Below are 26,665 nucleotides of genomic sequence, written 5' to 3' on the forward strand. Positions count from 1 at the left end.
TTATTCAAGGTATCTAAGGATATCTAATTTAATTTGTCACCTAAAAAGAGTAAAGGAGAAAAGTTTATATGATCTTCTCAAAAGTTTTCACACATTTATTTTTTTGCTAAGATTTATCCAGTAATGACATTAGGCCACAAAAGTATCTAAATGCTTTCAAAGGAGATTTCAGGAGCAGCTTTTCCCTGTTGTATGGTTAACATGTGAATACACGTTGATAGATAAAATTCAAAAGACAGAATATGATGTGAGCACGAGATGGTTGAAATAGAACTTCAAGTACTGTCTTGTGCAGTGGACCCCGGAACCCCGAGGGGTGCCCAAACCGACCAGCACCAAACCATGAAGCTTTGCCTCCTGTGGGCGGCTGTGGCTCACAGAAGCTCTAGTGAGAAGCGCCGAGTGCTGACACTTTTTTTCTCCTCAAAATGTGCCAAGTACATGGTTCGACGAGTTCTGAAGCTGACAACTACTGAGGACGACTGTGTATCACTTTCCTACCTCCCACAGACTGGAATGTGGGCTTGCAACTTCACACAAGACAGAAATAAATAAATGTTGGTTACTCAGTGTGTTCCATCAGTGAAATAAGCCCTGTAGGTCGCAAACTAATCTACAAAAACAATAAAGATGTTTAAATATGCCAGTTGCTGAATCATTTATCTCTACTTCAAATCTTATTACCAATGCATCTGAAGAAAAATCTTTAGATGAAGATACTAAAATTGGCCCTGGCTGGTGCAGTTCAGTAGGCGGAGCGCAGCCTGCCAACCGAAGGGTCGCCCATGAGGTCCCGGGTCAGGGCACATGGCTGGGTTGCGGGCCTGCCTGGTTCCTGGTTGGTGGCGTGAAAATCAACCAATGGATATTTCTCTCACGCATCGTTATTTCTCTCCCTCTCTTTCTCTCTCCTTTTCCCTCTTCTAAAAAAAAGATATTAAAGCTTTTATGATTACCTACCTGGCACGGGAGACACCATGACTGCAAAGGTGGTTGTCCCAGAGCGAGGCTCATCCGTGGCACTCGGCATGTGCCGACCCCGGCAGTTTCCCCAAATGCGGGGAACTCAGTGCAGAGTCTGTGGCAGTGGGGATCTGCGCTTGTGCTCTCGCCTGAAACAGGTTTATGAAAACATTGTCAAGATAAACCTGATTTATCATTCTCATGTCAGTTTTACTTGATGGCTCAGAGAAATTAAATAATTAAGGTCGCAAATATATAATATTTCCTAGATTTAAATTCTTATATACTCTGCTCCAAAGCCTGTGGTTTAATTACCAGCCTTTATTGCATCCCTTTCTTACTATGGACTTAAATATAACATTAGTAGGATTTTTTAAATCAAAACTTGATCATTTTAATATATTCCCCCTTTTGTCAGGAATTTTTATCTTTCATAAACAGTACACCAGAGGAAAAAGTTTCAGAAGCGGTGGCTTAGATAATTTTACTTTACAAATATAAGGAATTTAAATATTGAAACCTAGCCAGTTGGCTCTGTGCAGAACAGACAGTTAATGTTTATGACTTTTTCTCCATCATTTTTCCATTTTTAGATTTAGTATAGATGACTTCTCATTGCACAGAGAATGGGCACTTCCATTTATTGGCCCATAAGTACAAGGCATTGTGTTACATATACATAAATAGATATTTTATATAAGTTTTATGGGCAGCTATCTAGTAAGTGTTACTTTCCTTTTACAGAAAATAAACTAAGGTTTTGGGAAGTGAAAAAACTGACCAAAGAAAAAGTGAAGCATTGAACAGTATGTATATGGAAGTACTGAAACTTTAAAATTATATGTTACTTGAATAAAAGTAAAAAATGTTTAGTTCAAATAGAGAATATTTCCTTACATTTCATTTTCCTAAAGGAAAGTAAGCCATTATTCCAACCATACACTTCAGAGAACATCATTAAAACTATTAAAAATTTTCAATAATAAACAATTTATTGAAAATTAGTGTTATAAAACTACATTTCAAACTTTTATGTAAACTTTACTACAACATAACAAAGATAGGCATTGCACAAATGATAAATAAAATACACAACCATTCCCAGAAATATTCACATATATTTATAAACATACTCAATGCCTTGTACTTTTCTAACCATCAGAAAGCTTTAAAATATGCAAAACCTTTGCCTAGCATCTAGGTTGTAGATCACATGTGAGGTCACTTAATATCCTAAAATGGTATAATCTTGCCAACAAGCCTGTGAAGTTACAACTGTTATTCCTGTTTTATAAAAGATCAGCATAGAAAGATTAAGCATTTTGCCCAAGGATGTCCAGCTAAACAAAACTGAGTTGTAAATGAAGCAAACTAATTTTTAAAAATCAACCTTAAAAAGTAAACAAATAAAAAAGAAAAAAACAACGAACAAAACCTCCAGAATTAACATTAAAATCATACAACTCACAAACAAAGAAGTGTGGTCTATTGTTGACAACATGCAAGATTTCATTGTACGGGCTTAGACTTAATTTCCATCTCATCTTGGATTAGTTTTCTATCCTTCAGTGGAGTATTGTCTTTCCAAGTACAACATCTGTAAAACAGGAAGCCAGTTCTGACCAGGCAGGTGTGGGCAGTATCAAAGGCGACACTCGAAGACACTCACACATACCCATAAAGGGTGAAAAGGTTGCTAATATTTTACTGCTATTTATATCACTTTGGAAGTGGTAACTCAGTCTTCCATTGGAAAATGCAGACAGTGTTTTTAAGGGGGAAATATCAAAAGAAAGACAATACTTTTAAATGAACTGATGAACAATCCCAGGAAGGCAGGTGTTCTGCCTGTTTTGCTGTTTCTCTCTTTTCATTGCTCACCACAGTACCTGGAGCTCGGTAAGCACTCAATAAAGATTTGTCATTATGTTGACTGTTTTATCTCATGAAAAGGATAAAAGACAGAAGCTCCATTTGTGAATAAAGTTTTTGATAGATTTCATATATTTAGGAATGTGGTTACTGATTTCTCATAGGCATTAAGTCAATGTTGAAGGCAATTAAACCAATAACAGCCTCACCAGAAACCTTAGTTAAAGCAATTTAAATCAATGACACTTCTTTCTAAGAACTTTACTGGGCTAGTTCAAGAAAGCTGAACTCAAGCATGTCTGTACTCAAAGCTCAGCTCAGTCCCAGATCTTGTCAATGCTTATTTTTCAGGGTTCTAAACTCTTACCTTTCCTAATATTCACTTACAAAAACAATGAACTATGTAATTATTAAAACAATAACAAAGGAGGTAATGACTTTTTCATCTAAAAACAAAGTAGAATCTTCACAAGCATGATAGAGAACTAGAAGCCATACACATGGTGCATTTTATCATATAAAAGTTGAAATTTTGCCCTGCTTGGTGTGGCTCAGTGGATTGAGCATCAGCCTGCGAATCAAAGTGTCACCAGTTCGATTCCCAGTCAGGGCACATGCCTGGGTTGCAGGCCAGGTCCCCAGTAGCGGGTATTCGAGAGGCAACCACATATTGATGTTTCCCTGTTTTTTCCCCTCCTTTTCCCTCACTCTAAATATAAATAAATAAAATCTTTTTTAAGTTGAAATTTCATTACTGACACCTGTAGAAAAACCCACCAGAAATAAATTGCAAAAGACAAAAGACCAACCGAGAAAAAAATTTGCTACAAATGTTATAAGCAAAGGGGCTTGTTCTTTTTTCAGCCCCCAAGAAATTTTATTTCTAGGAATTTCCCATACCAGTAGCCTGATGACTCACAAAGGTGACTTGCAGCACTCCTCTGAAAGAAGCGGCCCAGAAGCGGGACTCGTTGGTTAGATCATACCATCTCTACACCATCTTAAACTTAGTAGTCATGAAAATAAATGCTCCAGCTACGAAAAGACTTATAAGACATGTCAGATGAAAATAGAGTTGCTAAAGATTTTGTAGCATGCTCCTATTGGCAGGCCTGGGGGCTTGTAGGGGAAAACACAACCCTGGCAAGTGGTCTGAGGGTAGGACAGAAGATGTGTAATATTTATACAATACATACTTGGAGCGTTAAGATTTTTTTCCACTTACTTCCATGTATTTTTTAAAAGAATAAAAACCATCTGTCATATTAAGGGGGAAACGGTAGTCTATTTTCTAAAGTATATCATTTTCTTTGATGATTTTAAAGTGATGTTTATTTCTTTCAGCCACAGGCAAGTTTAGAAAGGTTTGATCTCAAGACAATACCACTATGAAGGTAAGTTTCTGCCTGAAAACGGGGCAGGTGTCGGCAGTGACCACTATTTATGACGTTCAGTATAAGAATTTCTTCAAGGGGAGCAATTCTTCTCAAGTGAAAAACTAATTTGAAACACATTCTCTATCACCTGTCAGAAGTCTAAAATGTATGTATTACCTCTCTTCAAAGGAAGATCTGAGATCTTTTGTAAACATCGCAAAGAACTTAAGAGAATTTTTCCCTTGGTCTTAAATTGAGTTGACTGTTAATTTACTCAAACATTATTGATGATTTTCCTTGTATAATAGGGAGATAAATAACCATAGCAGCTCTAAAATCTATCCTTATTTTGATTCCAAAGTAACTGGAGTTATTATTTCTTCTATGAAACAGACATCCTTGTAACGAATACACCGTAACAACGCTTAAAATCAATGTTTTTGAGAACTATTTATTGTTTTTGTTAGTTATATGTAGCTGTCTTATTGTAAAAAAAACTATTTTAATTTCCAAAAATAAGGTATTTTAACAAAAGCAATATATTTTATAATAGCTTAAAACACCTACTCTAAAATGTCAAATATAAAATAATTAGTAAGCACCCTTTTCCAAGTTAGTACAGTTTCTTGAATACAGCAGCACAATAGATACCGTGAGAGAAAATGTCTTCTGAGAATTCCAGAATGAGAAGAATGCACCCATTAAGTCAATGATTTGGGAAGCATTTAAAGTGTTTGCTGTTTGAAAGGTTTTGCTCCAAAACAACATTTTAATTTAAACCTCATAGATGAGCTGGGAAGTGTGATATCCAACGTTACTTTTTCCTGTTTGCAGATTACCTAGCCCTCCTGTGTCTTCCGAAAAGTGGGAGCCAGCTACGTTTCCCTTCCCTGCCCTCTGCTGGTCTACTCCTTGGAGCTCCTTCTGACGCCATGGAGTAAGAATTGGCCTCTGAATGGATGGTTAATCCCCCTTAATAAATTCCTCTGATCAACCTGCTTGTAATTAGGAGAGGACCTTTCCTCCTGCTTCAGAACTTTTCCATGGCACTTAGAAAGTCCGGTGAGGGTCATGCATGCAGAATGAACGCAGTGTTGGTGCAATCGGCATCACAACATGGGCCCTCTGATGAACACAGCGTTTTCTTCACTTTTTAAAAAAGATTCTTTCAACAAGATTTTTTAAGATAAACTGCATAAAACCTCAGGATTACTTTATTTTATGACTATCATTCTTTCCCTCCTCTATGTGAGCGAAGTCTCGTCTCTGGAAAGCACAGCGTCCTCTCTGTACCCGACGGGCAATCCAGAGCAGTCGTGTGACGCCTGTTTGTTGAGTTTGCTGGCATGACCAAAACCCAATCAGATAAGCTCCGTTTGATCTGAACCAAGAGATTAATTATATTAAAAACATTTATGTATAAAGTAGAATGTCCACTTTTTTAAAGGGGAAGACAGGTATAGAGTTGGGCAACTAGACAGGATTTTAGAATGTGATTTTTTTAAACGTATGAATTCATACCTGATGAAAGATATACCGACCTTGGGTCTGGAGTCAGTCGCAAGTTCTACCTCTGGGTTTATTAATTAAGTCCAGATGGCCTCTCCGTGTTACAATTATTTTTCACTCAAAAAATGTATTCAGTGCGCATTTATGAAGTTAGCATAAGCACAGAAGGTCAGTAAGTGGTCATTCATTTCCCTTCCCCTTGTCAGTGTGGGTCCCTGCCTCCTCACCCCATTCACCCTTCGTTATCACTTCTTAAAAGATTTATCACAATAAACACTAATTGTTGATTTTTCTAAAAACATCCAAATACTGTGAGCTGCTCCAGCACAGGAACCATGGCTCATCTCATTTTAATGCCCTAGCAGCTGGAACATAAGAGACTTAATATAGTTTTGCTGATCTGGATAAAATTACATTTACTAATTGTCAAATAGCCAAATGCTCTTTCTGCCTACATAAAAAAGTTTATTTAGACAGTCACAGAGGGAGAAGAAGTGAGCTGTGGAAAAAATGGGCTCAGGAAACAAGTTACAGAGGCGAAGGAAGGGCCCTCAGAGCACAGGAGAGAGAGGCAAGGACAACCTGCCTGGGGCAGGGGGCGGGGAACAGAGTCTGCAGGCTCCACAGAGAGACGCACGCTGGGCCCTCCTTCCTACAGTCCTTTTAAAGGCAAGGATTTTAGGCGAGGCCCCAGGAGAGGATCTCAACAAAATATTCACCAGCTTTCCAAGGGTATCCTTTCAGGGTTGTGGTCCTCACTGATTGGTCAGCGCCAGGGCAGAAGGTCATTGGTCAGTGCAGCTGGTCCCAATGTCAGCTGTCTGGTTGTGCTGTGTTTCTGGGCCAGCAGCTGAAACCCCACAGAGGCCTAGATGTTGTCTTCAGGGAGGAAAGGTCAGGAGGCCCAGACCACATGACCCACTGGTCGCCCACTGGTTGCTGGGGAGGAAAGGTCGCCCTGGGGGTGAGGTCCTTGTTTTCCCAGTTGTACCTGTTGCTCGGCACCCAGGGCTTTCCGCTAGGTGAACTGTGCTGGCTGCTCCTGTCTGCCTCGCTGCCGAGCACAACCCCTCATTTCTTCTTACTCTAAAAGAGCAGAGAATAATACAGTTTGCCCCCCAGACTATTAAAGCAGTGGCCTACTTTCAGTCATCCCTCTCCGAGGTTAGGCCACCTGATTTTCCCAGATTACCACATCTCTTTATTCTCACATGGGCATTCTTAGAGTTTTAAAAGGATAGTGGAGAAGTCCTCCAAAATCCGTGGTCAGAGCACTAGGTTTTGAAATCTGGTCTCCTTGCCAGCCAGCTGCAGCGCTCAGCAATATCACCAGGAGTCCTATTTTTTTCTGTTTTTGGACTGGGAGGCCCTGGCCCTGACCCTGGGAGCAGAGGGGGTGGGGAGGAGTGACATCTCACACAGAGGGAGGCGGCAGATGGGTGGGACAGCCTGGGTGGCTCATCCCGGTGCACATAGGGAAGTGACACAACAGGTGGTGACAATGGGACCCATGAGACTGAGGGCTGTGCACCTGGGGGCTCAGGAAGGCAGCTTACCAGGCACCATGGTCTCCCCCTGCCTCAAGGACACCCCATCCTTATCCTCCCTCCCACTTCTCTTCCAGGCCGGAGGGTGCAGGCAGCCTTCTTCAGATCCCTCAGCCTCCCGTAGCCCCAGATGGAAGCCCCACCCAGAGGTCCTCAGGTTCCCAGCTTCCCCTGATCCTTGAAGGCTTTTCTTGCAGAGAAGGTGCCTCCTTCCACAAATCAGCTCCTCCGAGTAGAGAAGCAAAGGGATGGGGAGCGGCTGCACTATGTGCTCATTCTGCGCCCTGGACTCCCTGGTCCCGGCCTGCCCCTCGCTGTGCTCTGGGTCAAGCAGGGTGCAGGGCCTTCTCTTCTCAGCCCGGGGAGGGACGTGTGTCCACAGGTGCAGGTGCGGCTCTACCCAAAGCACGGGGATGACAGAGAGGACACGAGCATGGGAGGCCGCCCAGGAATCCAGTTCCCGGGCTCCTCAGACTCACGCTGCCGCTCACCTACCAGCGTGGGACTCACTGCCTGGGCCTGGGCGCCTGCCCAGCTCAGCCCGCCCAGTCCCCACGCACAGGGACCCCTACATTCAGCAGTGGCCTGGCAAGGACACTCTGGTCTTCTGGCTGAGGAACCTTTCCTCTCCCTGACACTAGAGCTGCCATCCAGGGCCGCTCAGAGGGCTGGGGACATCTAGGCCAGTTCCATATTTCTCAGCTCTCAGTAAAATGCAAATGGAAGAAATGTGAAAATAGTGTTTTAAGAATTCTGGCATATGAACCCCAAAAAACCCCAAACTGAGGTCCTGAAGAAACATTTCTCCAAAGAGGACATACACATGGCCAACAGACATGAAAAGATGCTCAACTAATCATCAGAGAAATGATACAAATTAAAACCACAATGAGATACCACCTCACATGTCAGAATGGCCGTCATCAATAAATCAGCAAACATGTTGGCGAGGGTATGGAGAAAAGGGAACCCTCGTGCACTGCTGGTGGGAATGAGGATTGGTGACGCCACTGTGGACAGCAGTATGGAGATTCCTTAAAAAGTTACAAATGGAACTGCCTCATGACTCAGCAATTCCACTTCGGGGTATGTATCCAAAGAAACCCAAAACACTAATCCAAAAGAACGTATGCACCTATCGTTAATTGTTCATTGCAGCGTTATTGACAATAGCTGAGATGTGGAAGCAGCCCAAGTGCCCATCCATAGATGAGTGGATAAAGAAAGCAGTGGCACATTTACACAGTGAGATATTACTTGGCCATAAAAAAAGAATGAAATCTTGCCGTTGTGACAACATGGATGGGCCTAGAGTGTGTTATGCTAAGTGAAATAAGTCAGACAGAGAAAGACAAGTACTACAGGATTCCACTTATGCATGGAATCTAAAGAACAAGATAACTGAACAAACAAAATTCAAACAGACTCACACAGGGACAGACCGGTGGTTGCCAGAAGAGAGTGGGGTGGAGGGACTGTTATAGAACAAACAAGGGGGGGCCTGGGCCGATATACTGTTACCAAAAGAAACCCCCAGGTCTGTTATGTCCGCCACCAGAGGAAAGACATCTTTCAATGCCAGAGATTCATGAAAAGGAAAGGAAATGTTTATTTAATGCTACACAAACTTAAAGTAGTGACCTAATGTCCTGATCAAAATCCGAAAGTCCCTTAAAACACCCACAAACACACACAGTCCTTCCTTCCCCCTTTGCCCAGTCTGGGGTACCATATCTCAGGAAAAGAAATAGAAGTCAGTGGCTCAGGCAACCCCCGGTTCTTCTTAGTAATCCGTCTCGGCTCGTGGACCTCCCTTGGTTCCCGACACCATCAGCTGTGTCACTGGGATCTCTGCTTCAGCCACGTGGTCCTCTCTCAGGGCCACGGGAGTCCCCACTCAGCCAAAACTGCATAGTTCTCTCCACAAAGTTGCGTGTCAGTGGCGGGGTGGGGGGTGTCACCACTCTGCCAAAGCCAAGTGGCGATTCTCTGCTAAATCCGCATGGTGATTCTCTCTCCACTCTGCCAAAGCTGCGTGGTTCTCCCTCCAATGGCTGCCACATCTGGCTTTAAATTCCCATACCAATCTTCCTCTGCAGCCCCATTTCCAACTCCTCCCACACTCGGCCTCACATGCCAGAATTCATATCCTTCCAGCTTTACTGGGCTGCCATCATGAGTCTGGGCAGGTGTGGCCCCATGTCATGGAGCCAATCTTCTCTGAGCTCCCACGCAGGCACTGTAACTCGGGGGACCTGCCCCCCAGTTACATCTTGGTGGGGGAGTTACTTCTATTGCCCTGGCTCAGAGCACTGGCCACAGCTATTTAACATATCTATGTAACCAGTTGAAGGTTATAGATATGCTAAATGACCACACCAGAGGGTAGCTGCAAGGCTGTTGCTATGCAAAACAGCTCTCAATGGCCCTGCTCCATTTGTCCCTTCCCCCAACCCACACCTGGGGGAGGGGGGTTGAGGACATCCTAAAATCTCCTAAACACCTTGAGTTCTGGACCCCATTTCAAATGTCCATTTGGGGTCCCCCCTCTTGGCTGCACCCTGTAACAGGACTGGGTGAAAAAGGTGAAGGGCCTACGAATACAGATCAGTAGTTACAAAATATTCATGGAAATGTAAAGTGGAGCTTAAAGAATACAGTCAATAACATTATAATGACTATGGATGGAGCTAGGCGGGCGCTGGAAACACCAGGGGGGCACGTGGTGAAGTGTCGGACTGTCTGACCACCATGCCATGCACCTGAAACCAACACAATGCAATATGGAGTGTAAACTGTAATAAAAAATACAGATGTTTATTCTAAATAAAAGAACCTGAATCTGCACTATTGAAGTTTCCCTTTTTCATATAGGAAGCCCTTTTGAAGTCATAGAATTGGTTTCCACTCTGTAGGAGAAAATACTCAGGCATTGGCCTGAGACATTAGATCTCGAGTTGAATCCTAGTCCCATCACTGTGTGAGCCTGGCAGGTTACTTAACATTCCTGAGCCCTGGTCCTCAGTGAGACGAGACAGATAACACACTACTGGATTGGTGTAGTAAATCACAGCACCAAACACATCTGTGGTATTTAGAAATAGTAGCTGTGGAGCTAGTGGCTCATTCATTCAACATTAAAGAGTCTTCTAAGAACTGAGCACTGGCTGAGGCACAGAGAATACAGCCGACCTCACGGAACCCTAGACTTGGGGGAGACAAGTCTTTTCAGTGGTTGGTATTCGGGTCAGTGGAGCTGGGGGAATGGACCGCAGCTTGTTTCAAGAGAGTGGGCTCCCCCCTTGGCCTCATTACCTTCCCCGACAGAGCGCTCTGGTGAGATCGTGTGCCCCCACCTCTCCCGCCCTGTGAGTCAGAACTCAGTGCGGGTGCAGTCGGCCTCCCGACTGGGGGGCTCCTCAGGCCGCAGGAGGGGCGCGCAGCCGGCGGGGAGCAGTGGATTTCGGTCTGGGTGTGGAGCCGGTGTTCCCGCTGCTGCTGCTGCTGCTGCTGCTGCTGCTGCTGCCGCCGCCGTTGTTGTCTTCCAACCATCTTGCCTCTTCGTCATTAAGGTAATGACGTTATACCGTGCTGACGTCCTGCTTTGGGAAAAGTGAGGAGATATTTTCAACACCTGTGCCATTTTTATAAATAATTGTATCCCTACATCTGTTGGCACCATCGGGCAACAGAGCCAAAGCGGTTTCCTCTCACTGAAAATTAGAGCACACTCAGTCAGCCGTGTTTTTGTTCTTCCACAGCAGAAAGTGTGCAAGGAGCTGGCAAGTGTGAATCTCTGGCAAGAAGGAAAAGCAGGGATTTAGTCATCACATTATAACTGATTGAAATTGTATGAAATTTTATTTAGTAAAGATGTGTCACAGGTGGGCACAGGTAACCAGGTTCTTAATGATCAGGACAGAGAATTGAACCGAGCACACAGAGTTCATAGAAGAGAACATGGGAGCAGGCCAACTCCAAGCAGAGATTGACCTCATGGGCTGGAGGGACTTTATTCTTATAGGGAGGATCCTTTCTGGCTAGTTTTGGTGGGCCTTACTGAGGCAGGAGATAGTCAGGAAGGAAGCTCCAGAGGCCCCCGCAGGGCTGAGGTAGAAAACATCTATACATGACAAAGACCCCCTAAGATGGGTTGTTCCTATTTTCTGGGATAACTCTGAATCATAGAATGCACCTGCGCGCTACCCCTGATTCATTAGAATATCATTATAATGAAATAACATTGTGGGACTCCCTTCTCCAGTAGCCAATCAGGAAAATGATGGGAAACCACACATGCGCAGTAGCTTTGAAATCCAACTCCTTGTACCTGCGCAGGAAAAGCCCGCCAAAGATTAGCAAGGGGGCTTCTGCCCTATAAGAATAGAATCCCCCAGCCCATGTGCCTTTTTCTCTGCTCAGAGCTGGCCCACTCCCATGTCCTGTGGAGTGTACTATCACTTAATAAATCTTCCCTCTTTCTCTTTGCTATAAACTTTGTGTGTTTGGTTCAATTCTTTGTCCTCGATCACTAAGAACCTGGTTACCTGTGCACACCTGTGACATTACTGTGCATGTACAAGTAATTGTATTACTTTAAAGCTACTGTGCATGTGGTCTCCCATGATCCTCCCTGATTGACCACCAGGGAAGAGGGTCCCACAATGCTACCGAATTGATCCCCATTTCTTCTGGGGTCCCCCTGTACTAGGTTCACCTTTCCCTAAGCCAGAGAATTATAGCTCTCCATGCTAGAGATTGGTGAAAAAGAAATGAGTTATTTATTCAAGTTATACAGACTCTTCTTCTCATGGCTGCGGGTGGGGGGGGGATCCCCCTTTTTGGGAGAGTGACGGCAGCAGCAGTGCCCAGAGGGCTAGCTCGGAGTTTATCGTGTCCTGGCCCCTGGTCCAGAGCAGGTGGCTGCGAGGTTGGCCTGAGGCTCCGAGAGCCTGAGCGGTGAGCATGGGCACAGCACACCGAGGCCTGGTAGTGGCTGCAGCGGCAGGGCAGTGACCCAGTACTCCCGATTCACTTACTGGTGGCCACTTCTCGCGGCCTTGGCTGCAGAGCCAGCTGGGGCTCGGAGCCAGGCTGTAAAGGAGCCACAGGCGGCTGCATCACGGATGGTGTCTGTGCGGCTGCAGGAATCCCCATTCTGCTAAAGCCGCATGGTTCTCTCCTCAGTGACTGCGATCCTCCCTGCACTGCCACAGCTGCATGGTTCTCCCTCCAATGGCTGCCATGTCTGGGTTTAAATCCCCGTGCCAATCTTCCTCTGCAGCCCCATTTCCGACTCCCCCCACACTCGGCCTCACATGCCAGAACTCATATCCTTCCAGCTTTACTGGACTGCCATCAGGAGTCTGTGCAGGTGTGGCCCCATGTCATGGAGCCAATCTTCTCTGAGCTCCCACGCAGTCATTGTAACTCAGGGGATCTGCCCCCCAGTTACATCTTGGTGTGGGAGTTACTTCCATTCCCCTGGCTCAGAGCACTGGCAACAGCTATTTAACATATCTATGCAACCAGTTAAAGGTTATAGATATGTTAAATGACCACACCAGAGGGTAGCTGCAAGGCTGTTGCTATGCAAAACAGCTCTCAATGGCCCTGCTTCATTTGTCCCTTCCCCCAACCCACACCTGGGGGGTGGGGGCGAGGACATCCTATATATTTTTCTAATATTTCCTGGACACCTTGAGTTCTGAACTCCATTACAATCCTTCTTTTGGGGACCCTCTGGCTGCACCCTCCTACAGATGTGTCTTAAATTACTGGATATGTATGGGGCTAAATATTTCATGTGTATAAATTTTTAGTAAAGTAAACTGTAACAGGGTGCAGCCAAGAGGGGGGCCCCAAATAGGGATTTGGAATGGGGTCCAGAACTCAGGGTGTCCAGGAAATATTAGGATGTCCTCACCCCCCCCCCCCCACCCACAGGTGTGGGTTTGGGGAAGGGACACACAGAGCAGCGCCACTGAGAGAGCTGTTTTGCATAACAACAGCTTTGTAGCTAACTTCTGGCATGGTCATTTAACATATCTATAACCTTTAACTGGTTACATAGATATGTTAAATAGCTGTGGCCATGCTCTGAGCCAGGGGAATGGAAGTAACTTCCCCACCAAGACATAACTGGGGGGCAGGTCCCCCAAGTTACAGCACCTATGTGAGAGCAGAGAGATGCGGCGGCCATTAGAGGGAGAACCACTTGGTCTTCAGCAGAGTGAGGACTCCCGCAGCCCTGCAAGAGAGAATCACCATGCAGCTTTAGCAGAGAACTGCCACTCATCTTTGGCAGAGTGGCAACCACTGTTCTTGCAGCCATTGAGGAGGGGAGAACCATGCGGCTTTGCCCAAGTGGGGACCCCGCAGCTTTAGAAGGGAGAACCACCACCCGGCTTTAGCAGAGGTCCCAGCAACGCTGCTGATGGTGCCGGGAACCAAGGGAGACCTACCAGCCAAGAGGGATTACTGAGAAGAACTGGGGGCTGCCTGAGCCACGGACTTCTATTTCTTTTCCTGAGATACAGCACCCCAGACTGGGCAAAGGGAGAAGGAAGGAAGGACTGTGTGTGTTTGTGGGCATTTTCAGGAACTTTGGGATTTTGGTGAAGACATTAAGTCACTACTTTAAGTCTGTGTAGCATTAAATAAACATTTCCTTTCCTTTTCATGGATCTCTGGCATTGAGAGACCTCTTTCCTCTGGTGGTGGACATAACGAACCTGGGGGTTCCTTTCGGATAATAGTACATTGCCTCACCCCTTCTTGTACCACCCCCCCGGGTTGTTCGGTAACAAAACTTTTAAGTACTCAAGGGAAAGTTTGATACTTAAAGTAATACAATTATTATTTTTAATAAAAAAAAACATATCCCTTATATTTGTTTCATGTGAATTCAGAATTACATGTGTTAACATATTTGAGATTAAGAATATTTCTAAAAATACTCAATAAGAAAGAAACAACTCACATATATGTTTTTCCCTGAATGGTGTTATTCTGTGTTTTTCACTTTTTAAGTATCTTTATGCCTTTATGTGTTTTCCAGGGTCATGTTCCAACAACAATGAGCATGCCTATTCCTTTATTATGACAAAGCTATTGTAAAAATAAATAAATATATACATGACATATTCATTTTTATACATTACTATAAATTAATTTCATATTAATATTTTCAAAAATGTGGACCCTCAAGTAAACTCAAAAACAGGCTGAGAATCATCTGATCTAGTTTCCCAAACTTCACTCATTTATACAACTTCCTGCTTCTTTTGCCAAATCTGTGTATGACCTTCATCATGTATATTTTAAATCTTATCTTTTTATTTCAAAAGATTAATTGAGAATGAAAATTTATATCCCAATTCCACCTCAAAAATAATCATAATTATCAAGGAAAGGAAAGCATAAAATAAATATAATTAACATAATATTAAATTCCAGCTGAATACTAATGCTTATTCAAAGCTTCTGATCCTGAGGTTTCCTTATTTTTGTTTTAAAAGAAAGAATGCCAGGAGTCTGAGGGGGTTAAAGATAACACAGCACCAAACTGAGAGTTTCTTTTTGTAATAATTAAAAATGCTGGAGTAGAATTGGAAGGGAATTACACGATGGTAACGTGAATCTGTATCAGTCTCGGCGCCCTCGCTGCTCACAAGCACTTCCTATGCTATTGCGCCTCCCAGGCTTTGGGGACCTTTGGTCTAAGCCAGCGCGGGCGAATGAGTGAGTACGAGCGCCTCTGAAGACTCCAGAGCTGCAGCGCTCACCGTTCTGTTCACGATGCTTCACAGGGATCACCCAGGTGACTGACACTGTACATCCCAGTCCCTCCCATCCAACGTCACACTCTCGGCCCCGCATGATCCTTGTCATCACATCCCTTTTCCACTCCAGCATGTCCTGACTTGGGACAATCCACTGTAGAGTCAGCAGGTGGAAGGTTCACCTGTCCATCCTTTTCTGAGCACCTACTCTGGACCTGGCTCTGGGGTAATGACTGGAATACAAAGTAAGACAGTTCCCAGCCCCCAAGAACTCAGGAAGGGAAGATCAGGGCAAGGAGGGGAAGGGACCACTTAATGACGACACCAAGTGATGTGCTGCTCAGATCACAGGGCAGGAGGACAGGTGAATGAAAGGAACCCGGCAGGTTCCTCAGCGCAAAGGGCGAGCAGATCAGCTACTCGGTGATGTAAGAACCAATGAATCAACTGCGCAGAGACAGGTGGGTCTTTCCCACTTAAAACAATGTATTGACTTGCATGTCTACCTGTTCAGGGAACTGGGGTGAAAAGGATTAAAGTGAAAACACACATGAAGTTTCTAACTTGTATTTCTTCAGTGGTTATAAGAACACCTGCCCTGCCTGGTGAATCTGTAACACGTAGGTATAGATAAAAACATTTGCAGAGGAAGAATATTCTCTATAATTTACTAGTTTTAAAAGTTAAATTGGATCATATTACTTCCTTGCTTAAAACCCTTCCTGGGTTGATCATTGTTCTCAGAGTCAAACCTACACACCTTCCCGTGGCCCAGGAGCTCTGCCCTTGGTCTGCAGCCCCATCTCCTGCTGCTCTCACTCCAGCTCACTCAGCTCAGGCTGCCAGGGGCTTGGCTGTTCCCTCTGCCTGGAGCGCTCTTCCTCCAGAGCTTTACATGTCTGACTTGTGTGGAGGGACAGGCCCCCTGAGACTGGCAGCAGCCCAGAGGGAAGCAGCAAAGCCAAGAGGTCAGGAGAGGGGGTTCCTGCTGATGTCACAGAGCAGCCAGGCTATGGGCTGTGTGACAATAGAGACTCTGCCTGCCTCACCCCTGCTGTGCCCTGGTGTCTGGACAGGCCCAGTGTGCTGGGTGCTGGCCTTTTACCTGCAAAACCACTTCTGTTACTGTTGGGAGTCCCCTTAATAAAGCCCAAGTACTGCATCCCTACATGCTTCTCTGACTACAGGATGCCCCACCCCAATTCTGTACAGAGAGGATAAAAACAGAGTGTCCAATACATCTTTCTGGAGCATCAAGTTGATTACAACATTTGGAAAAAACAAGTTCTTTAATAAGAACCCCCACAAACATGGGAGTAAAGGAGAGAAGGGGAGGGGAGAAGGGTCCCAGGAAAAACAGTCCAGTCTGAGGTTTCATTAGGTGGGGGTGGAGGGGTGGACCTGCAAGGAGAGCAGCCTCTCTTCCTGACCCCCAGGGGGCTCCAGGCCGTCCTCCTGAAGGCCACAGAGATGCTGTGAATCCCGTGCAGGAACACTCTGGCGGTTTGCACACGTTCACCTTCCGCCGGACCCAGTCCTCCTGCACACCCAGAGTGTGTGTCCAGCTGAGCTCTCACCTGCAGATGTCTGTGTGCCGCCTCTGGCTCGTCTCCCGCACCAGTGACCGGCCACAGGGTCTCTGGTTGGATTCCCTCTCAGAGCGCATGCATGGCCAGGCCCCTGGTTGAGCCCAGGGTCCTCAGGTTCTTCTTAAAATGTATCTGCTGTAGGCAGTCCACAATTTTTATGCATTACTTCGGTATAACTCTTCTTTTCTTAGTGGACGGGCTACAGCAGATACATTTTAAAAAGAACCTGAGAATCCTCTGAGCCACCTGCTTTTGGCCATGGCGGTTACGAGAGGGAAAGCTTGGGGTCCCACCACCCAGCTCTGAAATGTGTTGGCAGGAGCTGCTGTTGCTGCTGCTGTGGGTGGTGGGGGAGCCCCCAGGGCCACGCTGGAGGGCTGGGCTTGGAGTGGTGGTTCCAGACTGTGGGCTGTGTAAAGGAGTGGTGGTCCTTGCTTCCAGGGCGGGTGAGTAAGCCAAGGAGCTGGACTGCAGGCTGGGTGGGGGGACAGGCACCATCTCTTCTGGGGTGCAGGTGGACGAGGAGGAGCTGGACTGCGGGCTGGGTGGGGGAGCGGGCACCGTCTCTTCTGGGGTGCGGGTGGACCAGGAGGAGCTGGACTGCGGGCTGGGTGGGGGAGCGGGCACCGTCTCTTCTGGGGTGCGGGTGGACGAGGAGGAGCTGGACTGCGGGCTGGGTGGGGGGGCGGGCACCGTCTCTTCTGGGGTGCGGGTGGACAAGGAGGAGCTGGACTGCGGGCTGGGTGGGGGGGCGGGCACCGTCTCTTCTGGGGTGCGGGTGGACCAGGAGGAGCTGGGCTGCAGGCTCGGTGCGGGGCAGGGAGACATCCTCGCCTCCACTCTGGGTGGGAGACCTTTCTTCCTGGCCCCCTTGCCGCCAGGAGAAGGGCTAGAGCTTGAGTCCAAGCTGGATGCAGGGCTGGTTGAGGGAATGGGAGTCTCAGCCTCTTCACTGCAGGAAGTGCTGGTGCTCGGGTCAGAGGAGGGGCAGGGCCTTACCTTTATGGTGCGGCCCTGCATCTTGGTTGTTTTCCTCCTGAGGATCAGGTACGTTCCCATGACCCTGTCGTATTTACTCTGTGTCAGTGACTCCCGGATTTCTTGCTCCTTAAAGCCCATGCCCTTCATTATTTTGGCCACCTGGGGGTCAATGTCCCCCCAGGGCGGCTCACTGTAGGGCCTCATTTCCTCGTCCTCACCCATGTTCACCCATGTGTCTTTCATGATGTCATCTAGTGTGGGTCTCTGGCTGGGGTCAACACTCAACATTTTTTGTAAGAGGTCTTGAACTTCCACTGATGTAAAATCTGGCAGACACAGCTTTTTACTCTGTATTTCTTTTTTCACTTCCCCAGCAGTGTCCCCCACAAACAGCTCATCCCCCGTCAGCATGCGGTAAAGGATGACCCCCAGACTCCAGACATCCGCCTTGGGGCCATCGTACACCTGACGCTCTAAAATCTCCGGCGCCATGTAGGCGTAGGTGCCACAGACGGTTGTCAGTTCATAATTAGTAAAGTCTCTGCTGAAACCGAAGTCGGCCACCTTTACATTGAGGTCCTCGTCTAGCAGGATGTTTTCTGGCTTCAGATCACGATGAACGATGTTTTTTCGATGACAGTAGTGAAGGGCTGAAATCATTTGCCTGAACATGGGCCTGGCTTCGTGCTCAGTTTTGCGGCCGCACTCCTCCAGGTGATCGAACAGGTCGCCTCTGCTCGCATATTCCATGATAAGTATATGTTTGTCCCGGGTGGTGATCACTTCAAACAGTGCAATGATATTCGGATGGTGTATGGTCTTAAGAGATTTCATTTCCTCAGACTCTCTAGTCAAGCCCCACTGGCTAAGGCTTTTGAGGGCCACCTTGGTCCCAGTGAGGCTGTGCTGGGCCAGTTTAACTTCTGCAAAAGATCCTTGGCCAATTGATTTAAGGGGTATATAATCACCAATGTCGTGTTTCTTATTGCCACAGGTGGCTGCAAAGTCGTCAGACATGGTGACTTCAAAATAAAAACCAAATAATATATAAAATTAAATTAAATAAAAAAATAAACAAAAATTTGAGAAAAATAAAATATAAAGAAAATTAAAATAACAAAAAGATCAAAAGAAGAAAAATAACAAAATAAAAATGAAAATAGAAAATACAAATTAAAAACTTTAATAAAAAATTTGTATGAACAAGTTATAAAATAAAATATAAATATATAATATATAAAAATATATAAAATGTACAAATAATATATAAGATATAAATGATATATAAAAATATACAAATAATATATAATATAAAAATAATATATGAAATATAAAAATAATATAGAAACAAAATATAGAAACAAAAATTTAAAAAATAAAACAAAATGAGAAAACTCAAAGGGAAAAAAACGAGAAGAAGAAAGAAAAGCCAAACAAAATAAAAAGAAGAAAGAGAAAAGAAAAGAGGAAAAGAAAACTGAAAATGGAAAAAAAAAAACAAAAGAAATTAAAAAAACAAAAAATGAGAGAGGGAGAAAGTTTGTCCACGTCCAACAGGTCACCTCCAACAGCTTCCTGGGCTCTAACGGACAAAGACCTCCGCCAGCCAGGAGCTTGTATAGGAGCAGCGGGCCGGTGACCCGTCACAGTGGGTCCTTGTGAGGTCAGAGCAGGAAGTAGACCAATGGTGGCTGGGGATAAACTACAGTGGTTTTCTCACTTTTTGGTCTCATGACAGGTTTACTCTAGAAAAAAAATAAAAGGGTCCCCAAAGACCTTTTTTTTACAATGTGGAATATTAAAGATTGATATTTACTTTATTAGAAATGACAATCTATAAGATGTAAAAAATAAAATAAAAATGAAAAATCTGGCTTATTCTCACACTCCAGATCCCAGTTCAAATACCACCTGCTTGGAGAGGGCTTCCCTAACCCACTGCTCCTAACACCACCCCCCCCCAGCCCAAAATGTTTGTGATCTTCACAGCCCTGACTGCAGGGCACCTGATTCCTGTCACTGTCTGTCCCTCCCATGAAGGGAGAGGCATGACCGCGGTGGTCCCTGTGTCCAGCACAGTGAGTGACAATGAAGTAAGTGGTTAATAAACATTTGGTCCCTGGATTAATAGGAGAGTTTAGGGGAACAAAAGAAAATATGGCCAACTCTTTGTTTAATCAAAATGAGTCATAAAGTATCTTTAAACATTCATGTCTGTCCTCACTCAGCTTCTGGGGCAGATAAGACAGGAAGGAGAAAGGCCGAAAGTGGGTTTCCAGGTGTGTGGGCATTTGGTGAGCCTGAGGAAAAGCCATCTGGTAGGGGTCTTGCTGTAGAGATCAAAGAAGCTGATTCATCCCTCCAGAGGTACTTGCCAAAGGAGGCAAGGAGTTGGGATCTGCAGTGAGGCTACAAGGTACTTTGACACTTGGAACATCCGTTTGCACATTCCACAAGGACCTCTCAGGGGACCCTGAGTAGCCGTGTAGGTAAATGTCTGTGCTACCGAAAGGGACCATCTCTGGGGAGAGAAGTGATGACGAGGCTGGTTAATTCACATGTGTGACAACACTTGGAAGCCTCTGGGCGAAAGGACTTCTGCAGAGCTACAGAGGTGAGGTGACATGTTGGGTCCAAGTCTGCCCTTTTATGGCAGCACAGAGAGAGCAGACAGGACACTCAGGGGGAGCCTCTGACACGTTATATTCAGACTCATCCTTGAGGAAAGCTCCCCGCTTCAGAACATCGAATGTTTTAATCACATGTGTAAGTTATTAGTCTAGTCATTACTTTCCCTCAATATTGCTCTCCTAAAGTCTCAACTTTGCATGCAGGGTGTCTTTGGAGGGATCAGCCTGTGAGGTTTTCCCTCTACAACACTTCAGTTATTTAACTTTTACCCTAAATCTGTGACACTCAGTCCCTAAGGATGACAGTCTCTGTTGCTGAGCTGATTGGGACCAAATAGGGTCACTTCATCAATTCTAGACACATGGTTATGAGTTACAGCTGGACATTAGAATAAGCTCAGGGAGGAGAAGAGAGAAAGAATTTCAACAAAAGCTGCCAGTCTATGAGTTAACTATATCTATTTATAAAAATGGGATTAAAAGTTTCTTAAGAAATAATATCAACAGAATAGAACATTTTCTTAGCATAATGATCTGATTTCAGCAAAGGAAACGCAGACTCAAAGGTACAACATGTCATTTAAAACTGTCGAGACGAAAGCCAAGGTCTGGAGACCTCTGCTTTGAGGTCCCCTTTGGACTTGGATGTTCAATCCAGTGAATCATGTGCAAGTTGGAGAGCCTTTAAAAATGAAAATCATAAATTCATGGATCAGTACCTATTAACCTTGCAACTCGGGGATTAGTTCACAATATTCGGTTAGTAACAATATCTCTTAGTGACTATATATAGAGAGAGAGACCAAGAGACCCACCTCAGAATGAAAGATACACACAGACTAAAAGTAAAGGGATGGAAAAAGGTATTTCATGCAAATGGGAAGGAAAAACGTCTGGGCTGGCAATAGTTATATCTGCAAAATTAGACTTTAAAATCAAGGCTATAGTAAGAGACAAAGAAGGACAGTACATGATGATAAAGGGAACAATCCAACAAGGGGAGATAAACTAGTAAACATTTATGTATTCAACATAGGAGCACCTAAATATATAAAGCAAATCTTGATGGACATAAAAGAAGAGATCAACAGAAATACAGCAGTAGCAGGGGATTTTAATATCCCTTTGAGTTGAATGGACAGATCTTCCAGACAGAAAATCAACCAGGAGATAGCGGCCTTAAACGACACACTAGATCAAATGGATTTAATTGATACCTACAGAGCATTTCAACCCAAAGCAGTAGAATACACATTCTTTTCAAGAGCACATGGAACATTTGCTAGGATAGACCACATGCTGGGACACAAAACAAGTCTCAATAAATTTAAGAAGGCTGAAATCATATCAAGCATCATCTCTGAGCACAATACCATGAAACTAGACTTCAATCACAAGAAGAAAACTAAAAAATACCCAAAGACATGGAAGCTAACTAATGTGTTATTAAACAACGAATTGGGTCAACAATGAGATCAAGGAAGAAATCAAAAGATACCTTGAAACAAATTAAAATGTGAACATAAGAACCTAAAATCTGTGGAACACGAGGAAAGCGATCTTAGGAGGGAAATTCATAGCATCACAGGCCTATCTTCAGAAATAAGAAAAAACTCAAATAAACTATCTTACTTTATAAAAAAAGGAACTTGAAAAAGAGCAACAAACAAAGCCCAAAGTGAGCAGAAGTAAGGAAATAATAAGGATCAGAGCAGAAATAAACAAAAGAGTCTAAAAAAAAACAATACAGAAGATCAATGAATCCAAGAGCTGATTCTTCGAAAAGATAAACAAGATTGACAAACCATAGCCAGATTCATGAAGAAAAAAAGAGGAAGGACCCAAGCAAATAAAATCAGAAATGAAAGAGGAGAAATAACAACTGACACCAAAGAAATACAAAGGATTGTAAGAAAATATGAACAACTATAGGCCAGCAAATTGGACAACCCCGATAAAATGGATAAATTCCTAGAAATGTACAATCTTCCAAAACTAAATCGGGAAGAATCAGAGAATCTCAATATATAGGTTATACCTTGTGAAATTGTAGTAGTAATTTAAAAAGATTTTTAAAAAACTCCCAACAAACAAAAACCCTGGACCAGAGAGCTTCACAGATTAATTTTACCAAACTTTCCAAGAAAAACTAATACTGCTCCTTCTCAAACTATTTCAAAAAAATTCAAGAGGAGAGAATGCTCCCCAGCTCATTTTATGAAGCTAGCATTATCCTAATTCCACAACCAGATAAAGACACTACAAAAAGAAAAGAAAAAAGAAAAGGCCAATATCCCTGAAACATAGATGCTAAAATCTTTTTTTTTAAATGTTACTTGAAATTTTTTTAAAGATTTTATTTATTTATTTTTAGAGAGGGAAGGGAGGGAGAAAGAGAGAGAGAGAGAAACATCAATGTGCAGTTTCTGGGGGCCATGGCCTGCAACCCAGGCATGTGCCCTGACTGGGAATCGAACCTGCGACACTTTGGCCCTCAGCCCATGCTCAATCCACTGAGCTATGCCAGCCAGGGCTAGATGCTAAAATCTTCAACAAAATATTAGCAAACCAAATGAAGCAATGCATCAAAAAGATCATACACCATGATCAAGTGGGATTTATTCCAGAAATGCAAGGTTGGCACAGCCTTCACAAATCAATAAATGTGATTCACCATGTAAACAAAACCAAGAGTCCTTTTTAAAAGAGAACATTTGGACTTCCGGCAAGATGGAGGCATAGATGGTGGCACCATATCTCCACACACAACCAAGATTATAACAACAACAATTTAGAGGCAGAATAACACCCAGAACTGATAGAGAATTTATCTGAATGGAAGTCGGACAACCAAGAAGTTGAAGTAGACCCATCCATCCAGACCGATAGGAGGGGCGGAGGCGAGGAGCCGGGCAGGCACGCGGAGATCCGGGAGAACTGGGCGCATAAGCAACCGGGAGCGCATAAGGCATCTGGGGCGTGCAAGATCACAGCGGGTGGACCCTGAGTACGCAAGCGGCAGCTGGTGGACCCAGTGAGGCAGCGATTGTAGACCAGGGCAGAGCGCACAACCCAGGATCCCAGGGGGGGTACTGAGGTCCCAGGAGAGCAGAGCTACCACCATTGTTCCCTCCCATCCCCACCCCCACATACAACGTCACAATCTAGTGACTGGGGTGCCCAGCCCCAGTGAACACCTAAGGCTCCACCCCTTACTGTAACAGGAGCGACCCAACCCCCCCCCCCAAAAAGAGAGAGAGAGAGATGTGTCCAACAGAGGAACAGATCAATGCCCCAGGACTCATCCTTTTGAACAACCAAGAGATATCCAATCTAGCAGATGCACAGTTCAAAACACTGGTGACCAGGAAGCTCACAGAATTGGTTGACTTTGGGCGCAAATTACATGAAAAAATGCAGGTTACCATAAAAAGAGATGAAGGAAGATGCATGGAAAACCAATAGTGAAGGGAAGGAAACTGGGACTCAAGACAATAGAGTGGACCAGAAGGAAGAAAAAAAAACAACCAAGGAGGAAAGAATGAAGAAATAAGAATTCAAAAAAATGAGGAGAGGCTTAGGAACCTCCAGGACATCTTTAAACGTTCCAACATCCAAATTATAGGGGTACCAGAAGGGGAAGAGGAAAAGCAACAGATTGAAAACATATTTGAACAAATAATAAAGGAGAACTTCCCAATTCTGGCAAAGGAAATAGACTTCCAGGAAATCCAGGAAGCTCAGAGAGCCCCAAAGAAGTTGGACCCAAGAAGAAACACACCAAGGCACATCGTAATTACATTAGCCAAGGTAAAAAATGAAGGAGAGAATCCTAGAAGCAGTAAGAGATAAGGGGACAGTAACCTACAAAGGAGTTCCCATCAGACTGTCAGCTGATTTCTCCAAAGAGACCTTACAGGCAAGAAGGGGCTGGAAAGAAATATTCCAAGTCATGAAAAACAAGGACCTATATCCCAGATTACTCTATCCAGCAAAGCTCTCATTTAGAATGGAAGGGCAGATAAAGTGCTTCTCAGATAAGGTCAAATTAAAGGAGTGCATCATCACCAAGCCCTTATTTTATGAAATGTTAAAGGGACTTATCTAAGAAAAGAAGATAAAGAAAAAAACATATATAGTAAAAGGACAGCAAACTCACAATTATTAACAACCACACCTAAAGCAAAACCAAAAGAAACTAAGCAAACAACTAGAACAGGAACAGAACCACAGAAATGGAGATCACATGGAGGGTTAGCAACAGGGGAGTGGGAGGAGGAGAGAGGGGGAAAAGGTACAGAGAATAAGTAGCATAGATTGTAGGTTGAAAATAGATAGGGGGAGGGTAAGAATAGTATGGGAAATGAGAAGCTAAAGAACTTATAAGTATGACACATGGATATGACTAAATGGGGGAATATCGGTGGGAGAGGGTGTACAGGGTGGAGGGGAGTGAAGGGGGGAAAATGGGACAACTGTAATAGCATGATCAATAAAATATATTTAAAAAAAGAACATTTGAAAGATCATTAAGAGAAATAAGAACAAAAACTGAAAGCCAGTTTTATAACCCATCCTTCTCTTTCATAGACCAGTCAATTGTACACAATTCACATACATGCTAGCATTTTTTTTTCTGTGCCATTAGAAGTCTAGGTCTACTGGTGGTGACACTCCAAAACTTCATTATCATCATGTAAATTTACTATAACACCCAATGACGTGGGAATGGGAAAAAGTATTTTAGAAAGGATAAATTGTACTGCTTATAGGAAATCAAGTCCTTACCATTTTTCCTGGCTGGGAGTAAGGTCATTAAAATTAACAATAAAAAGTGGGGATGGTGAGGGCATGAGAACCGACTGGATGAACGAACACAAAGTCTGAATACGGGCAGCAGCCAAGGAAGGAACTGTGCCGAGGTTTCTGGGGTGTAGAAGTGGGGACAAGGGGTGGAGGATGACATGACGACAAGCTCTCTTCCACACCTTGGAAATTATTTTGTCCCATCGGGTCCCAGTGGCCTGTGGCTGGGGCTGCATTTACCTCACAGTTCAATTCCTCTGAATGTGTGTGCATCCTCTGAGGAACAAAAATGGCTTGGCGATATCTTCATTTCGTGTGGTTTTACTCTAAGCACAGCCCTGTTGTTTAGTTACTAATGCTCTCCCATCTCCTTCCTTTAATCTGAATCTGTACAGAAAGAAACTCTCAGGAAGGGGTATCTGTCCTGTGGGAGGGTGGGGGCTGGAATCAGAGATCCCCAGGGGTGCTGAGCCTGGATTAAGGCACATAATGAATGAAATGAACAAAACAAAACTAGGAAATCAGAAGGGAGGTGATCACTTAAACTGGTGGTGATGTCTTAAAGGAGGAGAACATTTCAGATCAGAAAAATAGTTTTCTCAGTTGCTTCTTTTGGATGTCAGGCCAATGCATGGCCATGACTGGAAGAAATCTCTGAAGTCGTTTTCTGCTGGAAGATTATTTGTATGGCGCTGACTGTAACATTTACCCAAGAAGTCTCTTTGAGTGGTTTGGAGAAAAGATGTCACTCAGCATTTCTTGATGATGATGATCCTAGCTGAAGGCCCACCCAAGTAACAACAGTCTGGAGTCCCCATCAGATTGCGTGGGGTTTTTTTGTTTTGTTTTTGCAGGGGCGGGTCATATAGTTGGTTGTTTTCCCCAGCTTTGCACTGAGCTGCCACATACTGTTCCTGGAAATTGCTAGCGGATGTATTATGTTGCCATAAATCAGGATGTTGCCTTACTTATGAAGGGCAGCATGTCCTTATCACCTGCTCTGTATACTTTAGAAAACAAACTTTATTAGGTGTCAGTGTGTACGGGATACTACACAAAATGGGTCAAGCGATTATACAGGCAAAATGGTGATGGTTGCCCTGACTGAGATCTGCCCAAAGACATGCAAAAAGGGGATTTTGAAAGCTGTATGGCCACACTCAGAGCAGCAACTAGAATTAGGATATGCTTTACTGATAATCTCCTGGAGGCACTTAATCTTTTTGGGGAGGCAGAATATACTTAATTCTTTCTTAGAATTTCAGTTTCTCTGCTTACATTCCCATGTACCCTTGCTTGTTTTTTACTTTTCCATTAGAGCCCTTAGCATATTAATCATAGTTCTTCTAAATTTGTAGTCTGTTAATTCCAACATCCCTGCCACTTCTGAGTCTTGGGATGTTTGCTGTCTCTTCAAACTGTGTTTGTGCCTATTAATCTGCCTTATAATTATTAGTTAGAAGCCAGGAATGCTATCCTGAGTTAAAGAAGCTCCAGCGAACAGACTTTTAGTGATGTGGGGAGGGAATGGGGGAAGGGCAGGATTCGTAGCCCCAGGGCTGGATCTCAGACCTCCAGTGAGTCTGCACCAGCCGGGACTGCAGGGGC

The 26,665-nt window shown here is 44.3% G+C and overlaps 1 protein-coding gene and 1 non-coding gene across 2 annotated transcripts; one reads left to right on the top strand and one right to left on the bottom strand.

Annotated features, from left to right (window-relative positions):
* Positions 1–952: 952 nt before the first annotated feature.
* On the top strand, positions 953–1,115 carry LOC114510476. The gene has a single exon (XR_003685655.1). It is a non-coding gene; the product is annotated as a U1 spliceosomal RNA (small nuclear RNA).
* A 15,687-nt stretch (positions 1,116–16,802) lies between these two features.
* On the bottom strand, positions 16,803–18,638 carry LOC114510370 (serine/threonine-protein kinase MARK2-like). The gene has a single exon (XM_028528987.1). It carries the CDS (start codon positions 18,636–18,638, stop codon positions 16,803–16,805), a length of 1,836 nt encoding a protein of 611 aa, XP_028384788.1.
* Positions 18,639–26,665: the final 8,027 nt, after the last annotated feature.

Source organism: Phyllostomus discolor, chromosome 13 (genome assembly GCF_004126475.2).
Source record: "Phyllostomus discolor isolate MPI-MPIP mPhyDis1 chromosome 13, mPhyDis1.pri.v3, whole genome shotgun sequence".
NCBI classification, from domain to species: Eukaryota; Metazoa; Chordata; class Mammalia; order Chiroptera; family Phyllostomidae; genus Phyllostomus; species Phyllostomus discolor.